The sequence below is a fragment of the Ranitomeya imitator genome, chromosome 10 (genome assembly GCF_032444005.1).
Source record: "Ranitomeya imitator isolate aRanImi1 chromosome 10, aRanImi1.pri, whole genome shotgun sequence".
In the NCBI taxonomy this organism is placed as follows: Eukaryota; Metazoa; Chordata; class Amphibia; order Anura; family Dendrobatidae; genus Ranitomeya; species Ranitomeya imitator.
Window position 1 is genome coordinate 53,261,033 of NC_091291.1, and position 26,806 is coordinate 53,287,838.

At 42.7% G+C, this 26,806-nt stretch overlaps 1 protein-coding gene across 2 annotated transcripts in view; it reads right to left on the bottom strand.

The window, feature by feature from the left end:
• The window catches only part of LOC138650892 (sulfotransferase 2B1-like), a 298,310-nt gene that overhangs the window by 37,116 nt on the left and 234,388 nt on the right, over positions 1-26,806 (bottom strand). For both annotated transcript variants that reach the window (XM_069740750.1, XM_069740749.1), the window contains exon 4: positions 18,643-18,769. In XM_069740750.1, coding sequence (XP_069596851.1) covers positions 18,643-18,769 — 127 coding nt within the window. The remainder of the gene's footprint in view (positions 1-18,642; positions 18,770-26,806) is intronic.

Below are 26,806 nucleotides of genomic sequence, written 5' to 3' on the forward strand. Positions count from 1 at the left end.
AATGATCACGTGTACCCAGGCCACGCAGACCCCCATTGCAGGACCTGACCGGACAGTACATGAGTACAAAATCCATGACGTATACTTGTTACCAGGTGTAATTTTGGCTCAAGATCTTCCCAGGCCAGGAAGCAACCAATGCCAAATATTACTTTGGAGACAGCCAAAGTAAATAAAAATAATATGACTGCAAATAGTTAAAAGTGAACTGTTTAAAAGTTTTGTTTTACATGACCAAGGTTTTTGCACTAAAAAGTTTAACTATTTAAAGGACATTCGGATCATGGACAGTGAATGATTCACAAACTTTGTTGTAAATAGTTGGCACCTCTTTATGTGCTTTCTACTGTTTTTACATAAAGCTCTCAAAGGAGCTGCGAATTAAAGTATGCCTTAAAAGTTGATTTGTTTACAGAGACCTGAAGAAAAACCTGTTTGGCATGACAGGATTCCAGGTCTGGATACATGCAGTTAGGGCAAGAAATATTTGGACAGTGACACGATTTTCGCAAGTTGGGCTCTGCATGCCACCACATTGGATTTGAAATGAAACCTCTACAACAGAATTCAAGTGCAGATTGTAACGTTTAATTTGAAGGGTTGAACAAAAATATCTGATAGAAAATGTAGGAATTGTACACATTTCTTTACAAACACTCCACATTTTAGGAGGTCAAAAGTAATTGGACAAATAAACATAACCCAAACAAAATATTTTTATTTTCAATATTTTGTTGCAAATCCTTTGGAGGCAATCACTGCCTTAAGTCTGGAACCCATGGACATCACCAAACGCTGGGTTTCCTCCTTCTTAATGCTTTGCCAGGCCTTTACAGCCGCAGCCTTCAGGTCTTGCTTGTTTGTGGGTCTTTCCGTCTTAAGTCTGGATTTGAGCAAGTGAAATGCATACTCAATTGGGTTTAGATCTGGAGATTGACTTGGCTATTGCAGAATGTTCCACTTTTTGGCACTCATGAACTCCTGGGTAGCTTTGGCTGTATGCTTGGGGTCATTGTCCATCTGTACTATGAAGCGCCGTCCAATCAACTTTGCAGCATTTGGCTGAATCTGGGCTGAAAGTATATCCCGGTACACTTCAGAATTCATCCGGCTACTCTTGTCTGCTCTTATGTCATCAATAAACACAAGTGACCCAGTGCCATTGAAAGCCATGCATGCCCATGCCATCACGTTGCCTCCACCATGTTTTACAGAGGATGTGGTGTGCCTTGGATCATGTGCCGTTCCCTTTCTTCTCCAAACTTTTTTTCTTCCCATCATTCTGATACAGGTTGATCTTTGTCTCATCTGTCCATAGAATACTTTTCCAGAACTGAGCTGGCTTCTTGAGGTGTTTTCTGCAAATTTAACTCTGGCCTGTCTATTTTTGGTATTGATGAATGGTTTGCATCTAGATGTGAACCCTTTGTATTTACTGTCATGGAGTCTTCTCTTTACTGTTGACTTAGAGACAGATACACCTACTTCACTGAGAGTGTTCTGGACTTCAGTTGATGTTGTGAACGGGTTCTTCTTCACCAAATTAAGTATGCGGCGATCATCCACCACTGTTGTCATCCGTGGACGCCCAGGCCTTTTTGAGTTCCCAAGCTCACCAGTCAATTCCTTTTTTCTCAGAATGTACCCAACTGTTGATTTTGCTACTCCAAGCATGTCTGCTATCTCTCTGATGGATTTTTTCTTTTTTTTCAGCCTCAGGATGTTCTGCTTCACCTCAATTGAGAGTTCCTTTGACCGCATGTTGTCTGCTCACAGCAACAGCTTCCAAATGCAAAACCACACACCTGGAATCCACCCCTGACCTTTTAACTACTTCATTGATTACAGGTTAACGAGGGAGACGCCTTCAGAGTTAATTGCAGCCCTTAGAGTCCATTGTCCAATTACTTTTGGTCCCTTGAAAAAGAGGACGCTATGCATTACAGAGCTATGATTCCTAAACCCTTTCTCCGATTTGGATGTGGAAACTATCATATTGCAGCTGGGAGTGTGCACTTTCAGCCCATATTATATATATAATTGTATTTCTGAACATGTTTTTGTAAACAGCTAAAATAACAAAACTTGTGTCACTGTCCAAATATTTCTGGCCCTAACTGTATGACAGGTCCCTCGCATGGTTGCTGCTGTTATAACATTATTAATTGACTTGACACTATTTGAATCTTAATTGCACAATTAATTGCACTACATCCATACTGAGGGACTTGAAAATTGTTTGCACCTTAACCCAGAGGTGTCAAACTGCAATTCTCAAGGGCTGCAAACAGGTCATGTTTTCAGGATTTCCTTGTACTGCACAGGTGATAATTTAATCACCTCCACACATCATGATTACAGTACCTTGTGCAAAGCTAAGGAAATCTTGAAAACACGCATGGTTTGCGGCCCTCGAGGAATGCAGTTTGACACCCCTGCCTTAACCCCTTCTTCCTGAAGCCTGTTTTCAACTTCCTGACCAGGCCATTTTTTTTCAATTCTTACCACTGTCACTTTATGAGGTCATAACTCTGAATTGCTTCAATGGATCCTGGTAATTCTGAGCCTGTTTTCTCGCGACATATTGTACTTTATGATAGTGGTAAAATTTCTTCGATTTGACTTGTGTTTATTTGTGAAAAAAAATGGAAATTTGGCGAAAATTTTGAAAATTTTGCAAATTTAAAACTTTTAGTTTTTATGCCCTTAAACTAAAGAGACATATCATACAAATTAGTTAAAAAAATAGCATTAAACACATGTCTGCTTTACATTAGCACAATTTTGGAAACATAATTTTTTTTTGTTAGGAAGTTATAACGGTTAAAAATTGACCGGCGATTTCTCATTTTAATAACAAAATTTGCAAAACCATTTTTTTTAGGGACCACCTCACACTTGAAGTGACTTTGAGGGGTCTATATGACAGAAAATGTCAAAATTGACACCATTTTGAAAACTGCACCCCTTAAGGTATTCAAAACCACATTCAAAACGTTTATTAACCCTTCAGGTGCTTCACAGGAATTTTTGGATTGTTTAAAAAAAATTGAACATTTAACTTTTTTCACAAACTTTTTTACTTCAGATCCAATTTGTTTTATTTTACCAAGGGTAACAGGAGAAATTGGACCACAAAAGTCGTTGTACAATTTGTCCTGAGTACTCCGATACCCCATATGTGGGGGTAAACCACTGTTTGGGCACATGGCAGAGCTCGGAAGGGAAGGAGCGCCATTTGACTTTTCAATGTAAAATTTGCTGGAATTGAGATCGGACACCATGTCGCGTTAGGAGAGCCTCTGATGTGCCTAAACAGTGGAAACCCCCCAGAAGTGACACTATTTTGGAAAGTAGACCCCCCTAGGGAACTAATCTAGATGTGTGGTGAGCACTTTGAACCCCCAAGTACTTCACAGAAGTTTATAATGTAGAGCCGTTAAAAAAACGTCTCTTTTTTCACAAAAATTATCTTTTTGCCCCCAATTATTTATTTTCCCAAGGGTAGCAGGACAAATTGGACCCCAAAAGTTGGTGTTCAATTTGTCCTGAGTACGCTGATACCCCATATATAGGGGTAAACCACTGTTTGAGTGCATGGCAGAGCTCGGAAGGGAAGGAGCGCCGTTTGACTTTTCAATGCAAAATTGGCTGGAATTGAGATCGGAACCCATGTCGCGTTTGGAGAGCCCCTGATGTGCCTAAACAGTGGAAACCCCCGACAAGTGAATCCATTTTGCAAAGAAGACCCCTTAAGGAACTTATCTAGGTGTGTGGTGAGCACTTTTAACCCCCAATTGTTTCACTAAAGTTTAATGAATGTAGAGCTGTGAAAATAAAAAAATATTTTTTTCTTTCCACAAAATGATTTTTAGCCGGCATTTTTTCCCCCAAGTTTAGCAAGAGAAATTGAACCCCAAAAGTTGTTGTCCAATTTGTCCTGAGTACGCTGATACCCCATATGTGGAGGGGAACCACCATTTAGGTGCACGGCAGATCTCGGAAAGGAAGGAGCGCCGTTTGGAATGCAGACTTAGATGGATTGGTCTGCTGGCGTCACATTGCATTTGCAAAGCCCCTGATGTACATAACCAGTAGAAACCCCTCACAAGTGACCCCATATTGGAAACTAGACCCCCCAAGGAACTTATCTAGATGTGTTGTGAAAACGTTGAACCTCCAAGTGCTTTGCTATAGTTTATAACGCAGAGCCGTAAAAATAAAAAATATATATTTTTCCACGGAAATGTTATTTTAGCCCCAAAATTTTTATTTTCCCAAGGGTAATAGGCAAATTGTTGTCCAATTTGTCTTGAGTATGCTGATACCCCATATGTGGGGGGGAACCACTGTTTGGGTGCACGGTAGAGCTCGGAAGGGAAGGAGTGCCGTTTGGTATGCAGACTTAGATGAATTGGTCTGCAGGTGTCTCGTTGCATTTGCAGAGCCCCTAATGTACCTAATCAGTAGAAACCCCCCACAATTTACGCCATATTGGAAACTAGACCCCCAAGGAACTTATCTAGATGTGTTGTGAGAACTTCGAACGCCCAAGTGTTTCACTACAGTTTATAACGTAGAGCCGTGAAAATAAAAAATGTTTTTTTTCCACAAAAAATATTTTTTAGCCCCCGGTTTTGTATTTTCCCAATGGTAATAGGAGAAATTGGACCCCAGAATTTGTGTTCCAATTTGTCCTGAGTTCGCTGATGCTCCATATGTTGTGGTAAACCCGAGTTTGGGTGCACAGGAGAGCTCGCAGGGGAAGGACCACTGTTTTAGTTTTTCAACGCAGAATTGGCTGGAATTGCGATCGGATGCCATGTCGCGTTTGGAGAGCCCCTGATGTGCCTAAACAGTGGAAACCCCCAATTCTAACTGAAACCCTAACCCAAACACACCCTTAACCCTAATCCCAACCATAACCCTAACCACACCCCTAACCCTAATCCCAACCCTAATCCCAACCGTAAATGTAATCCAAACCCTAACTTTAGCCCCAACTCTAACCCTAACCCTAGCCCTAACCCTAACCCTAGCCCTAACCCTAACCCTAGCCCTAACCCAAGCCCTAACCCTAGCCCTAGCCCTAACCCTAGCTCTAACCCTAACCCTAGCCCTTACCCTAACCCTAGCCCTATCCCCAGTAGCGTAGCTACCAGGGGGCAGAGGGTGCGGTCGCCCCGGGCCCCTTGCTCTGAGGGGGCCCAGTCAGAGTTACTGCAGCTGTTAACTATGCCGGTGTACACAGCACGCCGATGTAGTTCTCTCCACTGTAGTGTGGGGAGGCATAGTCTCCCTGCACTACCACTGTCTGTTCTATAGCACACGCCCCCATTGTACCCTGTGTGTCTGCACGAGAGACTGCACGAGAGACTGCACGAGAGCACTGGCTTCTTCTTCCTGCCAGAGAGGAGCAAGACAAGGTGGTGCTGTGAGTATTTAGAGCTTGGGTTGCTGCATGCAGGGGGGGTTGTGTCTGTGCAGTGAGGAGGGGGCAGGATACTGCTCCCCTCCTTACAAGTCCTGGATTGTTTATTTTCTTGTAGCTGTGGTCTTGTATCTGAGGCACAGTAGATTTATGGCGGCTAGTCTACTTGAACTTTTAAACAGATTACAAGGTGTCTCTGCCAATGCAAATCAGCTGCCATAAATCTCATTGTGACTCACATAGTGCCACTGGCATAAGTAGTAACTATCATGCACTGACCTGTGTGTGTGTATATATACATATATATATATGTGTGTGTAAAAATATATAGTAGCAAAAAAAAAGAAGGCAGGGCACCATTGACAAAATAAAAAAAGTGTTTTAGTAGCCCATTGGGGCTCAGCCACATGTCGGTTCTACTGAGAACCTTTATCTAGGAGAACCAAAACTGTTTTTTCATTTTTTTTTTACTGCTACATTGAAGATCGGTAAATGCCTGGAATGTTTGGGTGTAGCAGCTGTATATTACACACTGTAGCAGCTGTATATTACACACTGTCTATCTATCTATCTATCTATCTATCTATCTATCTATCTATCTATCTATCTATCTCATATCTATCTATCTATCTACCTATCTATATACACACACACACCCTGTGACTTGGTCCTGTAGCCGGGGTGAGGGTCCTATCATCTCATATTGTAAATCCATGGTGGCAAGCATGAAAACCCAATTATATAAGTTTCTATAAAAAAAAAATAATCCCCACAAAGTTAAGGATGAATATATATGATAAAGAGCCAAATAGAAGAAAATACAAACAGTCAGTAGGTGTGTATAGATGATCACATATAGACCCCTGAACGTATACTCAGTCTGGACAACAAGACCCCCCAAAGGCAGAAAAGGGAATAAAAGAGAAGACCTACCAGGGGGTGCACTTTCTTCTTTACATGAGTAATATTTTACCTCTCTCTCTTCTAATTCCCTCTTTCTTTCCGGTCCCCTCTTTGGGGTCTTGTCCAGACAATAGTATTTCTTTTAGGGTTACCTGGGTACATTAAGGGAGCTATTCACATACGCTAGCCTAAATACACACCCACTGGCTGTTTCTGTTTTCTTCTATTTAGCCCTTTGTCATATATGTCAGGACTGTGCAAGTTGTAGCCCACAAATAGGGACCGACAGAGACCAGAATCAAAGGCATGGGAGGTACAGCGGGGGCCATTATACAGTGTTAGAGCTAATTCGGGGGTCATTATACAGCGGATGAGCTAATGCGGGAGCCGGTATACAGCGTGAGAGCTAATGCAGGGGTCATTATACAGTATGGGAGCTAATGTGGGGCCAACATACAGCATGATAGCTATTTTTGGGACAATCATACAGTGTTAGAGCTAATTTGGAGGCCATTATACAGCAGATGAGCTAATGCGGGGGTCATTATACAGCATGGGAGCAAATGTAAGGGTCATTATACAGCATGGGATCTAATGCGGAGGCCATTATACAGTACAGTTTAAAGGCACGGGGGCCATCATACAGTACGGGGACCTATATACAGTGTGGGGGCTACTGTGAGGGCACAAAAGAGACATTCTACTTTGTAAATGTCCCAATGATGGCATTATTATGTGAGGCAATATGAGCAGCATTGCTTTTGTATCACACAGCAGGAGCAATAGTAGGGACACATGCAACAGCAGTGGCTCAGTATTGGGTTGAGTAGTTTGTGCAGGTTGGAGATAGATGGGTACTGGGCTGGAAATGTGAAAGAGGTCAAATGTGTCTTTGTTGTTATCTCTGCAGAGGAGTCCTTGAGGGAGAAGTCGTCATATTGGTCTGAGTAAGGTGTAAAAGTGAATGATTATCAAAAAGAACATCACCTGTAAGTTATTGTCTGTAACTGTATTGTAAACTCTTGTATATTCTGTAGCACTGGTATCTACCATTATGACGTCAACATATGGCGGTAATATCAGTATTGTTTTTTGTATAGAGATTTTTTCAGTTACAGCACTGTAATCTGCTGTGGTTCTCCTATAACCACGAATAGAGTGTGCCACCTCAGTTGCAATCAGGGCTACTGGTTAGGGGCCCACTCAGATTTTTCGCCCCCCCCCACCCCTTGAGCTGAAACCTTAGCTACGCCTCTGCCTAACCCTAATGGGAAAATGGAAATAAATAAATTTTTTTACATTTTATTATTTTTCCCTATCTAAGGGGGTGATGAGGGGCGGTTTGATTTACTTTTATAGCGTTTTTTTTTTTTGTGGATTTTTATGATTGGCAGCCGTCACACACTAAAAGACGCGTTTTATTGCAAAAAATAGTTTTTGCATCACATTTTGAGAGCTATAATTTATCTATATTTTGGCCCACTGAGTCATGTGAGGTCTTGTTTTTTGCGGGACGAGTTGACGTTTTTATTGGTACCATTTTTGGGCACATGACATTTTTTGATCGCTTTTTATTCTGATTTTTGGGAGGCAGAATGACCAAAAACCAGCTATTCATGAATTTCTTTTAAGGGGGCGTTTATACCGTTCCACGTGTGGTAAAATTGATAAAGCAGTTTTATTCTTCGGGTCAGTACGATTACAGCGATACCTCATTTATATCATTTTTTATGTTTTGGCAATATTACACAATAAAAACTATTTTATATAAAAAAATAATTGTTTTTGCATCGCTTTATTCTGAGAGCTATAACTTTTTTATTTTTCTGATGATGATGCTGTATTGCAGCTTTTTTTTTTTGCGTGACAAGATGACGTTTTCAGCGGTACCATGGTTATTTATATTTGTCTTTTTGATCGTGTGTTATTCCACTTTTTGTTCGCCGGTATGATAATAAAGCGTTGTTTTTTGCTGTGTTTTTTTTTTTGCGGTGTTCACTGAAGGGGTTAACTAGTGGGATAGTTTTATAGTGCGGGTCGTTACGGACGCGACGATACCAAATATGTTTACTTTTATTATTTTTTTAATTTAGATAAATATATTTATGGGGAAATATTTTTTTTTCTTTATTTTTTTATTTTTTTTATACATTCTATTGTTTTTTTTTACTTTCTAACATTGTCCCAGGGTGGGACATCACTATATTAGATCAGATCGCTGATCTGACACTTTGAATAGCACTGCGTCAGATCAGCGATCTGACAGGCAGTGCAGGAGGTTTTCCGGCGCCTGCTGTGAGCAGGCGCCAGCTAGCCACCTCACTTCAGGTCCCGGAAGGAACCCCGCAGCCATCTTGGATCCTGGGACTCCTTCCAGCAAACCGGAACAACACGATCGCATTGCATTGTTCCTGTGTGAGAGCACAGGGAGCCCCGGTCCCTGCGCGATGCCCCTCTATGTCGCTGTCACTACTAACAGCGGCATCAGAGGGGTTAAATGCCCACGTGGGCATTGCTACGGGGGGTCAGCTGTCATATACAGCTGACACCTGCACGCGATCGCCGCAACGCTCAGCGTGGGGCCGCGCGATCGTGCCACCATACTAGTACTGCGGTTTGTGGGAACACAGTTCCCGCAGAGAAGTACTAGTACGGCGCATGTCAAGAAGGGGTTAAAGGGAATGTAGATTTGTTGCACTTTAATAAAGTGAAAATGTTTGATAGTATTAGAAAAGTTTGTTAGAACTGTACTTTTTATGCCAGATAGTGTTATGTGCAGAAAGTGTTGAAAATTATAGTATGTCTAGTGTTGCACTTTTGAATTAAGCGGACCTGAGGTGGTATACCCGTAGGGGTAGTTGCCGCTTGTAGGAAAAGCTCTGCACTTTGAAGACAATAAAGAGAATGCCTGTTTTGCACTTAGAAGTCTTAAAGATAGTGTACCCTTAGAGGGTAATTGCATTTCATAGTCAGTTGTAATAGGTACCATGTAAATATGATCCAGCAATTTTCAAGCATCAATTTCTCCCACAAAGGGAAGCTCCAGTTTACAATAATTACCTTGTTCTATCTGTTTACAAGCATTCAAAAATTTGTATGTCTTTTTGCTAATTTGTATTGTTGTTTTTCTTTTCCCAGTCCGGGAGTACTGGATTTAATGGGGGGGGGGGGGGTGGTGTGGCACCCCAGGGTCCTGGTCATCACAGTAACATTGCTTTCCTCACAGGGAGAGTGATGTTACGTTTGGAAGCGATGAAAAATCTTCTTTATCAGGTAATCACAATGCACACAACATATTCATATGGAAGGAAGCAGAAATATGTGCTACAGAGAGAGACTGCTAGAAGAAAGCTTGTCGAGGAACATCAGCTAGGCGGAGCTGGTACGATAGGAGAATAGCTGAGCAGACTTGGGGGTCTGCAGCTCCTGGCGGAAAGAGGAAAGAGGAGAGACAAAAGGAGCTGTGTAGCCAGAGTTGCTACAGCTCCTCAAGAAAGAGAAATTAGAAGGGAAGGACATCGTACAGAGAGCGTGCAGGAGAGCGAAGCACAGGAGAGTGATATCAGGGGAGACCAGCTGCAAAGGAGCTACCTCCCTCTGAAGCACAGATAACCAGTAGCTGGAACACCAAGGTTGTAAGGGACTCTACGACTTACAGCAGAGACAGGCAGGACAGCTGAATTGTAAGTCACCTGTCCGCCACACACACCTGAAGACACAGTAACACATAGAGCCGGGGCGTGATAGAGTGCCTGTAAAAAGGCTCGAGTTACCTGTCATACAGGGATTGTCCTATCCTATATGGGGGACAGAGAGAACTGTGAGGATCTTATCAGAACCCATAGGCAGTAAGGGACTACAACACCACCGCGCTAAAGGAAGGCTTTTAACTCCACCTGGTAAAGGTAACTCTGGATTCACTTCCAAGCCGGCCGGACCCTGCCTGCCCTTTGATCTGGTGCCATGGACTGTGGCTGCCTGAAGTCTTCAGTAAACCAGGTAAAGAGACTGCAAACCTGTGTCCTCGTTCTTTACTGCACCATTCACCATCTTCCATCTACACACCGGGAGCCCTGGGGATATACTTTACCTGTGGGAAATTATACTATCTAGCTGCCAAAATATCACCCCAGAGGACCCCTTAAAGCAGCGTTAGTCCCCACTGACCAAATACCACAGGTGGCGTTACGAACAAACTTTATTCCTAAAACCCCTTTAAAGACTTTCCCTTTTACATGGGTGCCCAGGGCCCTTGACCGGGTCGCAGCCACCGTGACATCCTCATGTGAGTACAGGACCTGGTACTGAGTACCACATGGCCCTGGCGGGTGACTAATCTTGGCATCACAAACAGGATGGACTGCCCCAGCGAATCAGGTCATGTGCACCTAAAAGACTGTGCCTAACTGTGATCTACTGAGAGACTGTTAATTGAGAACTGGCGCCAAAACTGCTGCCATTATAGCGCCATGATGAAAGCTGCAAAAGAAGGGTGTGCCATCGTTGGTGGGAACTAACTGTGTGGCGCGAAAATATTGGCTGCCCACTCCAAATTCTTCTGCAGCATGTGGACATGCCCATCAGCAACTGAGATCCGCATCCTGATCCTGAATGGCGGGAGAAAGAGGACAAAGAAGCTCCGCCCACGCAGGAGAGAGCGCGAAAGAGACGAGGACGCAGCAAGGAATGTGGAGAACGACATGGCGAGCAGCCCGGACCTGGAGCGTGGGGTGGAAGCCGAGGATTCCCCCTGCCACCAGTATGACTTTTACATGGGCGCCCAGGGCCACGGACCGGGTCGCAGCCTCTGTGACATCCTCCTGTGAGTGCCGGACCCGGTACCAAGTACCCCACAGCCCTGGCGGGCAACTCACATGCATTATTGCATAATGTGGGGGACCACGTATTATGAGGAAATGCTATCATGTGCATTATGAGGTGATCGGTGTATGATACCATGAATATCATGAGGAGCTGGGGGATCTGCCACTTTCACTACTTGACAATAGAATGGAAGGATAGTAACAAGTCTGTAAGAGCAGACCTGCAGTGCAGCAGCAAAGCTACCACCAGATGGCAGCAGAATAGTCAGACAATCCGAGTCAAAACCTTGACTGTCACGCAGTACAAAGGGAAAAAAACAAGCACAGAGTCAGTGGAGAGCCAAAGGGTCAATACCAGACAAAAGACAGAAGTACCAGGGACCAGAGGCAAAGTCTAGTCAGAGTCAAAGCCGAGTCAAACACCAGGAAATCCAACAGCAATCAGGAAATACTAAGACAGGATGAGCAGGTAAGGAGTAATAGACATGGGCAAGGTCAGAAATCGCAACAGAACCAATCAGGGTACTTCCATAGTCAGATACTGTAACTGACACCACCTGCATGATGCAGGGGAGCTAAGTAGCAAACCTGAATCCAGAATGAGACAGAGAAAAGTCAACCCTTTACATGATCTGTCTGGGAAAAGGGCAGATAAGACTCAAAATCTGGACTGGATCATGACAGTACCCTCCTCTCAAAGGGGGTTCCACCAGACCCCCAGGTTTTCCAGGATAATGTGTATGAAATGCCCAAACCAGATGATCAGCATGGATGGAACACGCAGGAACCCAAGATCGCTCCTCAGGATCGTAATCCCTCCAATGGACCAAGTACTGAAGCGAACTGTGAAACCCCGAGAATCGATAATCCAGTCAATCTCATACTCAGTCTGACCATCCACCGAGACAGTAGGCGGAGAAAATGGCAACCCTGCAGAGGAAGGTACACATGGCTTAAGAAGGGACTTATGGAATACATTGGGGATCCAAAGGGACAGAGTTAAGCATAAACGGAAGGCTACTGGGTTGACAACCTCAATGACCTCATAAGGTTGAATAAACCTAGGATCCAACTTAACAGAAGGAACCTTCAGATCTACGTTCCTGGTAGATAACCACACTTTGTCTACCACCAGCATTTTAGGTCCCACAGATCATCGCTTATCAGCAAAATGTTTTGTTTGCCCTTTACCACCCCAATGTTCTTCTGAACCTCCCTCCACACCTCTTCCAACCGCTGAACCGCCGAATCAGCCCCTGGACACACCGAATGCAGGAGGAAAATTCACCTAAATGGGGGGTGACACCGTAGTTACAGAAAAACAGAGAAGTACCAGTCGACTGATTAACCCGAATATTGACTGCGTATTCAGCCACCGGCAGTGAGGAGCACCAATCATCTTGCCGAGACATGGCAAGACACTGCAAAATTTGCTCAAGTAATTGGCTGGTTCTCTCCATCTGCCCATTGGTTTCAGGATGGTAGGCCGAGGAGATGGTCAAATCAATACCCAGTCTCTTACAGAAAGCCCTCCAGAACTTGGACACAAATTGTACACCTCTATCAGACACCAAATTCAGAGGCACACTTTGCAACCGCACAACATGCTCAATAAATAACTTAGATATAGTTTTGGCGTTAGGTAGTCCCGCCAATAGTGCAAAATGTGCCTGTTTACAAAATCAGTCAACCACTACCCAGACCACAGTTTTGCCCTTGGAAGGACTGAAATAAGTGATTCAATCCATGGACATTCTGAAGAATGGAGGAAGGAGGTTCGAGAGGTGATACCGGATCCAAACTGCGAGACAAGGCATCGGCCTTGACATTCTTGGAACCAGGCCGAAAGGTGATGGAAAAATGGAAATATGAAAACCACCTTGCCTGCTTAGAAGTTAAGCATTTAGCAGACTCAATGTAGGACAGGTTCTTGTAGTCCATAATCACCACAATCCAATGAACAACCCCCTCCAAAAAGTGCCTCCATTCTTCAAAAGCCAGTTTTAAGGCTAATAACTCTCGATTCCTGACATCATAATTTCTCTCAGCAGAAGAACATTTCTTGGAGAAAAATGCACAAGGTCTCAAGTTAGTCAAAGTGGCAGGTCCCTGAAACAACACTGTCCCCACTTCCACCCCCGATGCGTCTACCTCAACAATGAATGGTTCAGACGGATCGGACTAGGCCAACACAGGAGCAGACTTAAAACATTTTTTCATAAAAGAAAATGCTGTAACTGCCGAGACTGACCAGTTTTTAAGATCAGCCCCCTTATGAATGAGATCAGTGAGAGGCTTGACCACCTGAGAAAACCCTATTTAATAAATCTCTGATAATAATTAGCAAACCACAAAAAGCGCTGAAGACCTCTCAGGTTTTTGGGTTGCACCGAATCAACAATAGCCTGTACCTTTCCAGGATCCATGCAAAACCCTTTAGCTGACAGAATGACCCCAAGAAAGCACAGCTTTTAGATAAAAATACACACTTCTCAGGTTTAGCGAACAGCAAATTTTTCCGTGTCCTCTGGAGAACTGCACATAGGTGATCCAAATGAGATTCCTTATCAGATGAAAATACCAGGATGTCATCTAAATATATGACCACAAAGTGCCCAATGAAGTCGGAAAAAACATTATTAATTAAATCCTGAAACATAGCTGGCGCATTGGTGAGACCAAAGGGAATAACCAAATTTTCAAGCAAACAAAGGTAAGAAATGCCGTTTCCACTCATCTTCCTCCCAAATACAAATAAGATTATATGCTCCCCTGAGGTCTAACTTGGAAAACTACTTAGCCCCAGACAGTTGCTTGAACAGATCAGGGATAAGCGTGAGAGGGTAAGTATTGCTCACCGTAATCTTATTAAGTTCACGAAAATTGAGGCACAGGAGAAACAGAGGGATAGATGTGTCCTTTACGTAAACTTTCAGAAACATTCTCCTTCAAAGCGGAATGTTCCAAGCCAGAAAGATTGTATAGACGGGCCTTGGGCAATTTAGCACCCGGAACGAGATTGATAGTGCATAGGAGCAATGTGGTGGTAAAACTTCACCCTCTTTTTTGGAAAATACGTCCTTAAAATCCTTCAGGCATTCCGGAATACCATCCAGATCAGCTGACGACACCAATACAGTAGAAAGACAACCTTTAAGGTACCTTCACACTAAACGACGCTGCAGCGATCCAGACAATGATCCGGATCGCTGCAGCGTCGCTGTTTGGTCGCTGGAGAGCTGTCACACAGCATTCTAAAAGTAAAAAAACCAAACGCTACATACTTACCTACCGCTGTCTGTCCCCGGCGCTGTGCTTCTCTGCTCTGGCTGTGAGCGCCGGGCAGCCGGAAAGCACAGCGGTGACGTCACCGCTCTGCTTTCCGGCCGCTGTGCTCACAGCCAGAGCAGAGGAGCACAGCGCCGGGGACAGACAGCGGTAGGTAAGTATGTAGCGTTTGGTTTTTTTACTTTTAGAATGGTAACCAGGGTAAACATCGGGTTACTAAGCGCGGCCCTGCGCTTAGTAACCCGATGTTTACCCTGGTTACCAGCGAAGACATCGCTGAATCGGTGTCACACACGCCGATTCAGCGATGTCAGCGGGAGAGCCAGCGACCAAAGAAAGGTCTGGCCCTCTAGCCCCGACCAACGACATCACAGCAGGATTCTGATCGCTGCTGCGTGTCAAACTAAACGATATCGCTAGCGAGGACGCTGCAACGTCACGGATTGCTAGCGATATCGTTTAGTGTGAAGGTACCTTTAGAACTGATTTGGCTAGGTGAGAGGGTCTGGACTGATGTCTAAGTGATAAGGTTTCTCCTTGTGGAGAGTGACATACCAGCTCTAGCTTGTCAAGGTAAGGAGGCTTATTCGCCGTGCAATGCTCCTCTGGGAAATTTAATATCCAAATTGCCTTTTCTGAGACAAAGAGGACTTGAACTCTATAGCATCACCTGTTGGAAGCACCCTCACTTAGCCAAATCAGTTCTCATGCTTTGCACTGACGAGGGCCAACAGCCCGAAACTCCATGCCTGCGGATTGTGATACTGATTTGGCTTTTATCCTAAGTCATATTGCAAGAATCGTTAAAGTGTTGATTGTGACTTGTGGGATCGCTACTTCCAACAGGTGGCGCTATAGAGCTCAAGACCTCTTTTTCTCTGAAGAGGCAATTTGCATATTAAATTTCCCAGAGGAGCATTGCACGGCAAATAAGCCTCCTTACCTTGACAAGCCAAAGCTGGTATGTCACTCGCCACAAGGAGAAACCTTACCCCTTAGACCTCAGTTTAGAGCCTCTCACCTAGCCAAATCAGTTCTCATGCTTCGCACTGAAGAGGGCCAACAGCCCTAAACACTGTGTCCGCAAATTGAGATACAGATTGGCTTTTATCCTAAGTCATATTGCAAGACTCATTAAAGGGTTGATTGTGACTTGTAGGATCGCTACTTCCAACATGTGGCGCTACAGTTCAAGTCCTCTTTTTCTGTGAAAAGGCAATTTGTATATTAAATTTTGCAGAGGAGCATTGAACTGCGAATAAGCCTCCTTACCTTGATAAGCCACAGCTGATATGTCACTCTCCACAAGGAGAAACCGTACCCCTTAGACCTCAGGATTAACCTGATTGCTAAACGGCATAGCGAAAAAAAACATTGCATTAAAATGTAATAATGGGTGATCAAAAGATTGTATCTGCACCAAAATGGTATCATTAAAAATGTTACCTCAGCACGCAAAAAATAAGCCCTCACCCAAGCCGAGGTCACGAAAAATTGAGAAGCTGCAGGTATCGGAAAATGGCGTAATTTTTTTTTAACAAAGTTTGCAGTTTTTTTCCACCACTTAGATAAAAAAGAACCTAGAAATGTTTGGTGTCTTTGAACTCATAATGACCTGGAGAATCATAATGGTGGGTCAGATTTAGCATTTAGTGAACCTAGTAAAAAAGCAAAACAAAAAACAAGTGTGGGATTGCATTTTTTTTTTAAATTTCACAACACTTGGAATTTTTTTTCCCATTTTCTACTACTCGACATGGTAACACCAATGATGTTGTTCAAAAGTAAAACTCGTCCCACAAGAAATAAGCCCTCACAAGGCCATATTGACAGAAAAATTAAAAAGTTATGGCTCTGTTAAGAAGGGGAGTGAAAAACGAAAACACAAAACTGAAAAAAGCTCTGGAGGTTAAGGGGTTAAAGGACCTTGAAATGGGACTTGGGATAAAAGCCAAATCAGAATTCTAATGTGCAGACATGGTGTTTCTGGTTATTGCAAAGTATGAGAACTGATTTGGCTAGATGAGAGGCTCTGGACTGAGATCTAAGTGGTCATGTTTGTCCTTGTGGATAGTGACATATCAGTTCTAGCATACCATGGTAAGGAGGCTTATTTGCTATGCAATTGTCCTCTGGGAAATTTAATATGCAAATTACCCCTTCAGAGAAACAGGACTTGAACTATGTATATAGCGCCACCTGTTGGAAGCAGCAATCCTACAAGTCACCATCGAGCCTTTAACAGGCCTTGAAATGGGACTTAGGATAAACGCCAAACCGGAATCTCAATTTGCAGACAGTGTTTTGGGGTATTGCCCCTCATCAGTGCAAAGTATGAGAACTGATTAGGCTAGGTTAGAGGCTCTGCACTGAGAACTAAGAGGTAATGTTTTTTTTTCGGAGGTACATGTCTGGGAAAAATTATTGTTAAAATAATTTATTAGGGGCCTAACTTTGTAAAGTCGGTCATAGCTGGGGTCGTTAGGAGGCGGACAATTTGCATTTTCTGAGACATGTAGAATTCAAATCGTCATCGGCCATAACCTCTCTGAATATAGGGGTGTCGTACAGGACATCAGTTGACCACTATGATCTGAGTGTGGGTTTCTTTATCAGACACGTATTGAGAAGATTACCAAAATGCATGATGGGCATAGCCCGTCCTGGTGCAGGAACTGACACGCGGCCATGTCAGGCTATGCCCGTGAATGGATGTTAAGGGGTTAATGCACAAAACCGATCCTTTGTATGAAAGGTACAAATGGAAGCTGTGGGGTTCTCCATTTTGCTAATTTTACTAATTCCACTAATCTGTTCCTAAAACAGAAAATACATTATGCACCAACTACATTTTATGCTAAATAAATGACAATACTAATTATTAGTTCTTTTAAATGATCGATGGTTTACTAACAGGTCATTAATGTATGTAGAATTGTTAATCTGCGTGATCCTAATCTTAAAATCAATTTTTTTGGTTAAAGCCCTGCTACCTCTGCTGTTTTGTGCAGCAGCCTGAGATAAGCAGGTTAAATATGGGCCACCACAGCTCATGGGCCACTGCTGTGTGTTTGCTCCCAGGAAGAAAACCGGCAAATAAGTTCCTGAGTATAGACATAAATGATATACAAAAATGGTTGCACTCTATCGTGCCAAAGCATGTCTAATATGAAATACATGAAATATGAATAGCAAAATGGCTTTTGAACATTAGGAAAATATTTGAGAGACGCTTTGCACAGAATTTGATCAAATAGTGTGAGCCCATCAACCATCGTCAAGGTGGTGTCATTAAACTGATGGGTCCCTGACCTCCCTGTCCAAATGTGAACACTTACCGAAGGCCAATGTCTGTATGTCTGGGTGAATGTGGACACCTCTGCCAGCAAAACCTACATATGAGTTGGCCAGAACCAAGTGTGATTAGATGTAATTAAAAACCACATGGTGACGGGAGGAGTGCTGAGTCAGTCAGCTAACATAGAAATGACCTCCTATGGGAGGTGGACCCGCGTGTTCATCACTGTAATGAGCGGTACCACATGACCGCTCACACAGGACGAGCTGCCGGCACTGAGAGGAGGCATCGCGGGAGCTGGGTGAGTATTTCTCTGCAAGCGGGCGGGCGCAAGGGGGGTGGGAGGCGGGAGGTGACCCCCAAACTTTATTTTTAACAAAAAAAAAAGATTTTTCTTCTCTTCTCTCCTGCGAGCGCTGCAGGGGACAAGAGATGAATGCCGCCTTCAGCACCACACGCTGGGGACAGCACTTACAATAGCACTGTATCTCCTGCACGGTCCTCAGGCACCACACGGGCGGCACACGGACAGCATCCGTGTGCGGTACGTGTTTACATGCACCCTTTGACTTTATTGGGTCCGTGTGATCCGTGCGCTCCCACGAACACTGACATGTCTCCGTGTTTTGAAAACGGACACACGGTCCGTGAAAACACGCTGACATGAGCAGAGACACATTCATTTTATTGTGTCTACATGAGTCATTGTCTCCAGTACGTGAGGAAACTGTCACCACACGTACCGGAGCCACTGACGTCTGAAACCGGCCAAACACGGCTTTTAATTTGCATAAAAAATGCAGCAAAAAACTCAGCTAAAATGGAACATGCTAACATAGCCTAATAAATATCTTTCAAATAATCTATTTTTCTTATTACACAAAAAGTAAATATATTACCATTTCCTTGCAAAAAGTCATTTATGAATTTCTCAAAATCTTCTACTGCTTCACAGATATTTAAAATCTTGCTGTAATGGAAAGAGGACGCAATAACATCTCTTGGATTTCTTATTGTGTAGATAATCTGAAAAAAAAGAAATGGAGGAAAAGAATATGTATTTCATACCACAATGCAATATGTTCTTTATTTATATATGTAATCATATATATTTATCATTGTAAAGGCATTTAAGACCTTTATAGTTATGATATGTTGTATTTTCCATAAAATACTGTATTTTTCAGACTATAAGATGCACCTCGGTTTTAGAGGAAGAGAAAAAATTTGGAGCAAACAAGGTGGAGAAGGAGACTTTGCCCTCAAAGTGATGAAATTAAGTATTTTTTTATTTATTTATTTATATTGCAATCAAAGGTTGAACATTTTTGCTCATGATAGGACCTTCATCAGAAATGATTACAATGCATTAATGGGAGACTTTATGAGGAGCCAGTTAGAGAGGCAGCGCTAATGTGTGCGACATCTGTTGCTGAGGAATATCGCTCTTCCTCAGCAATTGAAATGTACTTCTATACTTCTACAAATGGGTTGGACACCCTACTTGTGCACCAGTTTCTTAACCCCTTTACCCCCAAGGGTGGTTTGCATGTTAATGACCAGGCCAATTTTTACAATTGATGCCGTAAAGTGGCTACGAGGTACACATAAATATGGCCATTTTTATGCACTAAAAGCTCTCATTTTTCATATTTCTAGTGCAGTAATGCAGTTCAAATTTCGTGTTTTCAAGTTTGCATGTTTTGGCGCTGCAGTGTGCTGCCCTTTTTACTTAACTATATACGAGTTGGCGACTCTGGGTTCAGCACCTGTTCACACTCAGTCTATGTTTGGATGTGCAGGTCAGGTTTTTGAAATGTATTCTTTAGCCTTCTGATCGTGCACTCCCCGCCTCCTAGCCACAGGTGTTTTAATTATAGTAGGTCCAATACCCCTCCACAGAAAGAGAGAATTTGAGTCCAAGAAGAGGTTTCACATGTACCCATTCAGATGGAGACGTTTATTCTCGGTGAGGTAGGTCAAGCGTAGGACCTCGTATAAGAGAGATGCCGTAAAGTGGCTACGAGGTACACATAAATATGGCCATTTTTATGCGCTAAAAGCTCTCATTTTTCATATTTCTAGTGCAGTAATGCAGTTCAAATTTCGTGTTTTCAAGTTTGCATGTTTTGGCGCTGCAGTGTGCTGCCCTTTTTACTTAACTATATACGAGTTGGCGACTCTGGGTTCAGCACCTGTTCACACTCAGTCTATGTTTGGATGTGCAGGTCAGGTTTTTGAAATGTATTCTTTAGCCTTCTGATCGTGCACTCCCCGCCTCCTAGCCACAGGTGTTTTAATTATAGTAGGTCCAATACCCCTCCACAGAAAGAGAGAATTTGAGTCCAAGAAGAGGTTTCACATGTACCCATTCAGATGGAGACGTTTATTCTCGGTGAGGTAGGTCAAGCGTAGGACCTCGTATAAGAGAGATGCCGTAAAGTGGCTACGAGGTACACTTAAATATGGCCATTTTTATGCGCTAAAAGCTCTCATTTTTCATATTTCTAGTGCAGTAATGCAGTTCAAATTTCGTGTTTTCAAGTTTGCATGTTTTGGCGCTGCAGTGTGCTGCCCTTTTTACTTAACTATATACGAGTTGGCGACTCTGGGTTCAGCACCTGTTCACACTCAGTCTATGTTTGGATGTGCAGGTCAGGTTTTTGAAATGTATTCTTTAGCCTTCTGATCGTGCACTCCCCGCCTCCTAGCCACAGGTGTTTTAATTATAGTAGGTCCAATACCCCTCCACAGAAAGAGAGAATTTGAGTCCAAGAAGAGGTTTCACATATACCCATTCAGATGGAGACGTTTATACTCGGTGAGGTAGGTCAAGCGTAGGACCTCGTATAAGAGAGATGCCGTAAAGTGGCTACGAGGTACACATAAATATGGCAATTTTTATGCGCTAAAAGCTCTCATTTTTCATATTTCTAGTGCAGTAATGCAGTTCAAATTTCGTGTTTTCAAGTTTGCATGTTTTGGCGCTGCAGTGTGCTGCCCTTTTTACTTAACTATATACGAGTTGGCGACTCTGGGTTCAGCACCTGTTCACACTCAGTCTATGTTTGGATGTGCAGGTCAGGTTTTTGAAATGTATTCTTTAGCCTTCTGATCGTGCACTCCCCGCCTCCTAGCCACAGGTGTTTTAATTATAGTAGGTCCAATACCCCTCCACAGAAAGAGAGAATTTGAGTCCAAGAAGAGGTTTCACATGTACCCATTCAGATGGAGACGTTTATTCTCGGTGAGGTAGGTCAATCGTAGGACCTCGTATAAGAGAGATGCCGTAAAGTGGCTACGAGGTACACATAAATATGGCCATTTTTATGCGCTAAAAGCTCTCATTTTTCATATTTCTAGTGCAGTAATGCAGTTCAAATTTCGTGTTTTCAAGTTTGCATGTTTTGGCGCTGCAGTGTGCTGCCCTTTTTACTTAACTATATACGAGTTGGCGACTCTGGGTTCAGCACCTGTTCACACTCAGTCTATGTTTGGATGTGCAGGTCAGGTTTTTGAAATGTATTCTTTAGCCTTCTGATCGTGCACTCCCCGCCTCCTAGCCACAGGTGTTTTAATTATAGTAGGTCCAATACCCCTCCACAGAAAGAGAGAATTTGAGTCCAAGAAGAGGTTTCACATGTACCCATTCAGATGGAGACGTTTATTCTCGGTGAGGTAGGTCAAGCGTAGGACCTCGTATAAGAGAGATGCCGTAAAGTGGCTACGAGGTACACATAAATATGGCCATTTTTATGCGCTAAAAGCTCTCATTTTTCATATTTCTAGTGCAGTAATGCAGTTCAAATTTCGTGTTTTCAAGTTTGCATGTTTTGGCGCTGCAGTGTGCTGCCCTTTTTACTTAACTATATACGAGTTGGCGACTCTGGGTTCAGCACCTGTTCACACTCAGTCTATGTTTGGATGTGCAGGTCAGGTTTTTGAAATGTATTCTTTAGCCTTCTGATCGTGCACTCCCCGCCTCCTAGCCACAGGTGTTTTAATTATAGTAGGTCCAATACCCCTCCACAGAAAGAGAGAATTTGAGTCCAAGAAGAGGTTTCACATGTACCCATTCAGATGGAGACGTTTATTCTCGGTGAGGTAGGTCAAGCGTAGGACCTCGTATAAGAGAGATGCCGTAAAGTGGCTACGAGGTACACATAAATATGGCCATTTTTATGCGCTAAAAGCTCTCATTTTTCATATTTCTAGTGCAGTAATGCAGTTCAAATTTCGTGTTTTCAAGTTTGCATGTTTTGGCGCTGCAGTGTGCTGCCCTTTTTACTTAACTATATACGAGTTGGCGACTCTGGGTTCAGCACCTGTTCACACTCAGTCTATGTTTGGATGTGCAGGTCAGGTTTTTGAAATGTATTCTTTAGCCTTCTGATCGTGCACTCCCCGCCTCCTAGCCACAGGTGTTTTAATTATAGTAGGTCCAATACCCCTCCACAGAAAGAGAGAATTTGAGTCCAAGAAGAGGTTTCACATGTACCCATTCAGATGGAGACGTTTATTCTCGGTGAGGTAGGTCAAGCGTAGGACCTCGTATAAGAGAGATGCCGTAAAGTGGCTACGAGGTACACATAAATATGGCCATTTTTATGCGCTAAAAGCTCTCATTTTTCATATTTCTAGTGCAGTAATGCAGTTCAAATTTCGTGTTTTCAAGTTTGCATGTTTTGGCGCTGCAGTGTGCTGCCCTTTTTACTTAACTATATACGAGTTGGCGACTCTGGGTTCAGCACCTGTTCACACTCAGTCTATGTTTGGATGTGCAGGTCAGGTTTTTGAAATGTAATTTTTACAATTCTGACCACTGTCCCTTTATGAGGTTATAACTCTGGAACGCTTCAACGGATCCTGATGATTCTGACAATATTTTCTCGGGACACATTGTACTTCATGATCGTGGCAAAATTTCTTTGATATTAGCTGCATTTATTTGTGAAAAAAAATGGAAATTTAGCGAAAATTTTGCAATTTTCCAACTTTGAATTTTTATGCCCTTAAATCGCAGAGATATGTCACAGACAATACTTAACAAGTACATTTCCCACATGTCTACTTTACATCAGCACAATTTTGGAACCAACATTTTTTTATTAGGGACTTATAAGGGTTAAAAGTTGACCAGCAATATCTCGTTTTTACAACACCATTTTATTTTAGGGACCACATCACATTTGAAGTCATTTTGATGGGTCTATGTGATAGAAAATAACCAAGTGGGACACCACTCTAAGAACTGCACCCCTCAAGGTGCTCAAAACCACATTCAAGAAATTTATTAACCCTTCAAGTGTTTCACAGGAATTTTTGGAATGTTTAAAAAAAAATGAACATTTAACTTTTTGCACAAAAAATTTACTACAGCTCCAATTTGTTTTATTCTACCAAGGGTAACAGGAGAAAATGGACCCAAAAAGTCATTGTACAATTTGTCCTGAGTACGCCGATACCCCATATGTGGGGCTAAACCACTGTTTGGGCAAATGGCAGAGCTCGGAAGGGAAAGAGTGCCGTTTGACTTTACAATGCAAAATTGACTGGAATTGAGATGGGACGCCATGTTGTGTTTGGAGAGCCCCTGATGTGCCTAAACATTGAAACCCCCCACAAGTGACATCATTTTGGAAAGTAGACCCCCTACAGAACTTATTTAAATGTGTGGTGAGCACTTTGACCCACCAAGTGCTTCACAGAAGTTTATAATGCAGAGCTGTAAAAATAAAAAATCCATATTTTTTCACAAAAATGAACTTTTCGCCCCATTTTTTTATTTTCCCAAGGGTAACAGAAGAAATTGGACCCCAAACGTTGTTGTGTACTTTGTCCTGAGTGCGCCGATACCCCATATGTGGGGCTAAACCACAGTTTTGGCGCATGGCAGAGCTCGGATGGGAAAGAGTGCTGTTTGACTTTACAATGCAAAATTGACTGGAATTGAGATGGGATGCCATGTTGTGTTTGGAGAGCCCCTGATGTGCCTAAACATTGAAACCCCCGCAAGTGACACCATTTTGGAAAGTAGACCCCCTAAGGAACTTATCTAGATGTGTTGTGAGAGCTTTGAACCACCAAGTGTTTCACTACAGTTTATAACGCAGGGCCGTGAAAATAAAAATTCTTTTTTTTTCACAAAAAATGTTTTTAGCTCCCAGTTTTGTATTTTCCCAAGGGTAACAGGAGAAATTAGACCCCGAGATGTGTTGTCCAATTTGTCCTGAGTAGGGTTGAGCGAAATGGGTCGTTCATTTTCAAAAGTCGCCGACTTTTGGCAAAGTCGGGTTTCATGAAACCCGATCCGACCCCTATGCGGGGTCGGCCATGCGGTACGCGACTTTCGCGCCAAAGTCGCGTTTCAATGACGTGAAAAGCGCCATTTCTCAGCCAATGAAGGTAAACGCAGAGTGTGGGCAGCGTGATGACATAGGTCCTGGTCCCCACCATCTTAGAGAAGGGCATTGCAGTGATTGGCTTGCTGTCTGCGGCGTCACAGGGGCTATAAAGGGGAGTTCCCGCCGACCGCCATGTTACTGCTGCTGATCTGAGCTTAGGGAGAGGTTGCTGCCGCTTCGTCAGAAGCAGGGATAGCGTTAGGCAGGGTCCATTAACCACCAAACCGCTTGTGCTGTAGCGATTTCCACTGCCCAACACCACCTTCGGTGTGCAGGGACAGTGGAAGCTACATTTTTTTTTTTTCCCCCTCAGCGCTGTAGCTCATTGGGCTGCCCTAGAAGGCTCCCTGATAGCTGCATTGCTGTGTGTACGCCGCTGTGCAAACCAACTGCTTTTTTTAAAGCACAAATCCTCTTGTTCCTTCCTTTCTGCACAGCTATCTTTTTGGTTTGTACACACTTTTTATTTAATTTGTGCATCAGTCCACTCCTTATTGCTGCCTGCCATACCTGGCTGAGATTACTGCAGGGAGATAGTAATTGAAGGACACTCCCTGTTTTTTTTTTTTTTTTTTTGTGGGAGATTAAGATTGACATTTCTGCTAGAGTGCCATCCCTGTCTGTGTCATCTCTCACTCAGTGGGCCATAGAAAGCCTATTTATTTTTTTGCTTGATTTGGGTTATAAAATCTACCTGAAAAAATCACTACATCAATCAGTGGGAGAAAAATATTGGCCTCAGGGCTTGTGTGCCACTCTTGACTCCTGTGTGCATCATCACTCACTCAGTGGGCCATAGAAAGCCTATTTATTTTTTTGCTTGATTTTGGTTCTAAAATCTACCTGAAAAAATCACTACATCAATCAGTGGGAGAAAAATATTGGCCTCAGGGCTTGTGTGCCACTCCTGACTCCTGTGTGCATCATCACTCACTCAGTGGGCCATAGAAAGGCCATTTTTTTTTTTTTTGCTTTATTTGGGTTCTAAATTCTACCTGAAAAAATCAATAAATCAATCAGTGGGAGATTAATATTGGCCTTTGGGCTTGTGTGCCAGTCCTAAGCGTGCCATCTCTCTCTCTCAGATAGTGGGCCATAGAAAGCCTATTTATTTATTCATTTTTTTATTGGGTTTATAAATTTTCCCTGGAAAAAAAAAAAAAGTGGGAGATTAATATTGGCCTCTGGGCTTGTGTGCCAGTCCTGAGCGTGCCATCTCTCTCACAAATAGTGGGCCATAGAAAGCCTATTTATTTTTTTTTTTTTGGTTTTATAAATTCTCCCTTAAAAAAAAAAGGGAGATTAATATTGGCCTTTGGGCTTGTGTGCCAGTCCTAAGCGTGCCATCTCTCTCTGTCTCTCAGATAGTGGGCCATAGAAAGCCTATTTATTATTTTTTTTATTGGGTTTATAAATTTTCCCTGGAACAAAAAAAAAAAAGTGGGAGATAAATATTGGCCTCTGGGCTTGTGTGCCACTCCTGACTCCTGTGTGCGTCATCTCTCACTCAGTGGGCCATAGAAAGCCTTTTTTTGTTTTATTTGTTTTCTAAATTCTCCCTGAAAAAATCATTTTATTTTATTTGGTTTCTAAATTCTTCCTGAAAAAATCATTTTATTCTATTTTTTTTTCCTAAAGTCTCCCTGAAAAAAAACAAAAACAAAACAAATCAGTGGGAGATTAATATTGCCCTTTCTGCTTGTGTGCCAGTCTTGACTCCTGGGTGTGCCATCTCTCTCTCTCTCTCCAATTGTGGGCCATAGAAAGCCTATTATTTTTTTTAGCTTGATTTGGGTTCCAAAATCTACCTGAAAAAATCACTACATCAATCAGTGGGAGATAAATATTGGCCTCTGGGCTTGTGTGCCACTCCTGACTCCTGTGTGCGTCATCTCTCACTCAGTGGGCCATACAAAGCCTTTTTTTTGTTTTATTTGTTTTCTAAATTCTCCCTGAAAAAATCATTTTATTTTATTTGGTTTCTAAATTCTTCCTGAAAAAATCATTTTATTCTATTTTTTTTTTCTAAAGTCTCCCTGAAAAAAAAAAAACAAAAACAAATCAGTGGGAGATTAATATTGCCCTTTCTGCTTGTGTGCCAGTCTTGACTCCTGGGTGTGCCATCTCTCTCTCTCTCTCCAATTGTGGGCCATAGAAAGCCTATTATTTTTTTAGCTTGATTTGGGTTCCAAAATCTACCTGAAACAATCACTACATCAATCAGTGGGAGATAAATATTGGCCTCTGGGCTTGTGTGCCACTCCTGACTCCTGTGTGCGTCATCTCTCACTCAGTGGGCCATAGAAAGCCTTTTTTTGTTTTATTTGTTTTCTAAATTCTCCCTGAAAAAATCATTTTATTTTCTTTGGTTTCTAAATTCTTCCTGAAAAAATCATTTTATTCTATTTTTTTTTTTCCTAAAGTCTCCCTGAAAAAAAAAAAAAATCAAATCAGTGGGAGATTAATATTTACATTTGTGCTTCAGTGACAGTCCTGCGTGTGTGGCATCTCTCTCATTTGTTGCCACCAACAACAGAGTGTGTAACATTGTGCCTGATTTTCGTTGTGGTCTCACTCACCTGTAAACGGGTAGCTAAATCATACTGAAGTTATAGCTCACCGTGTAATTTGTGTGACAGCAACAAATACCGTTAGTTTG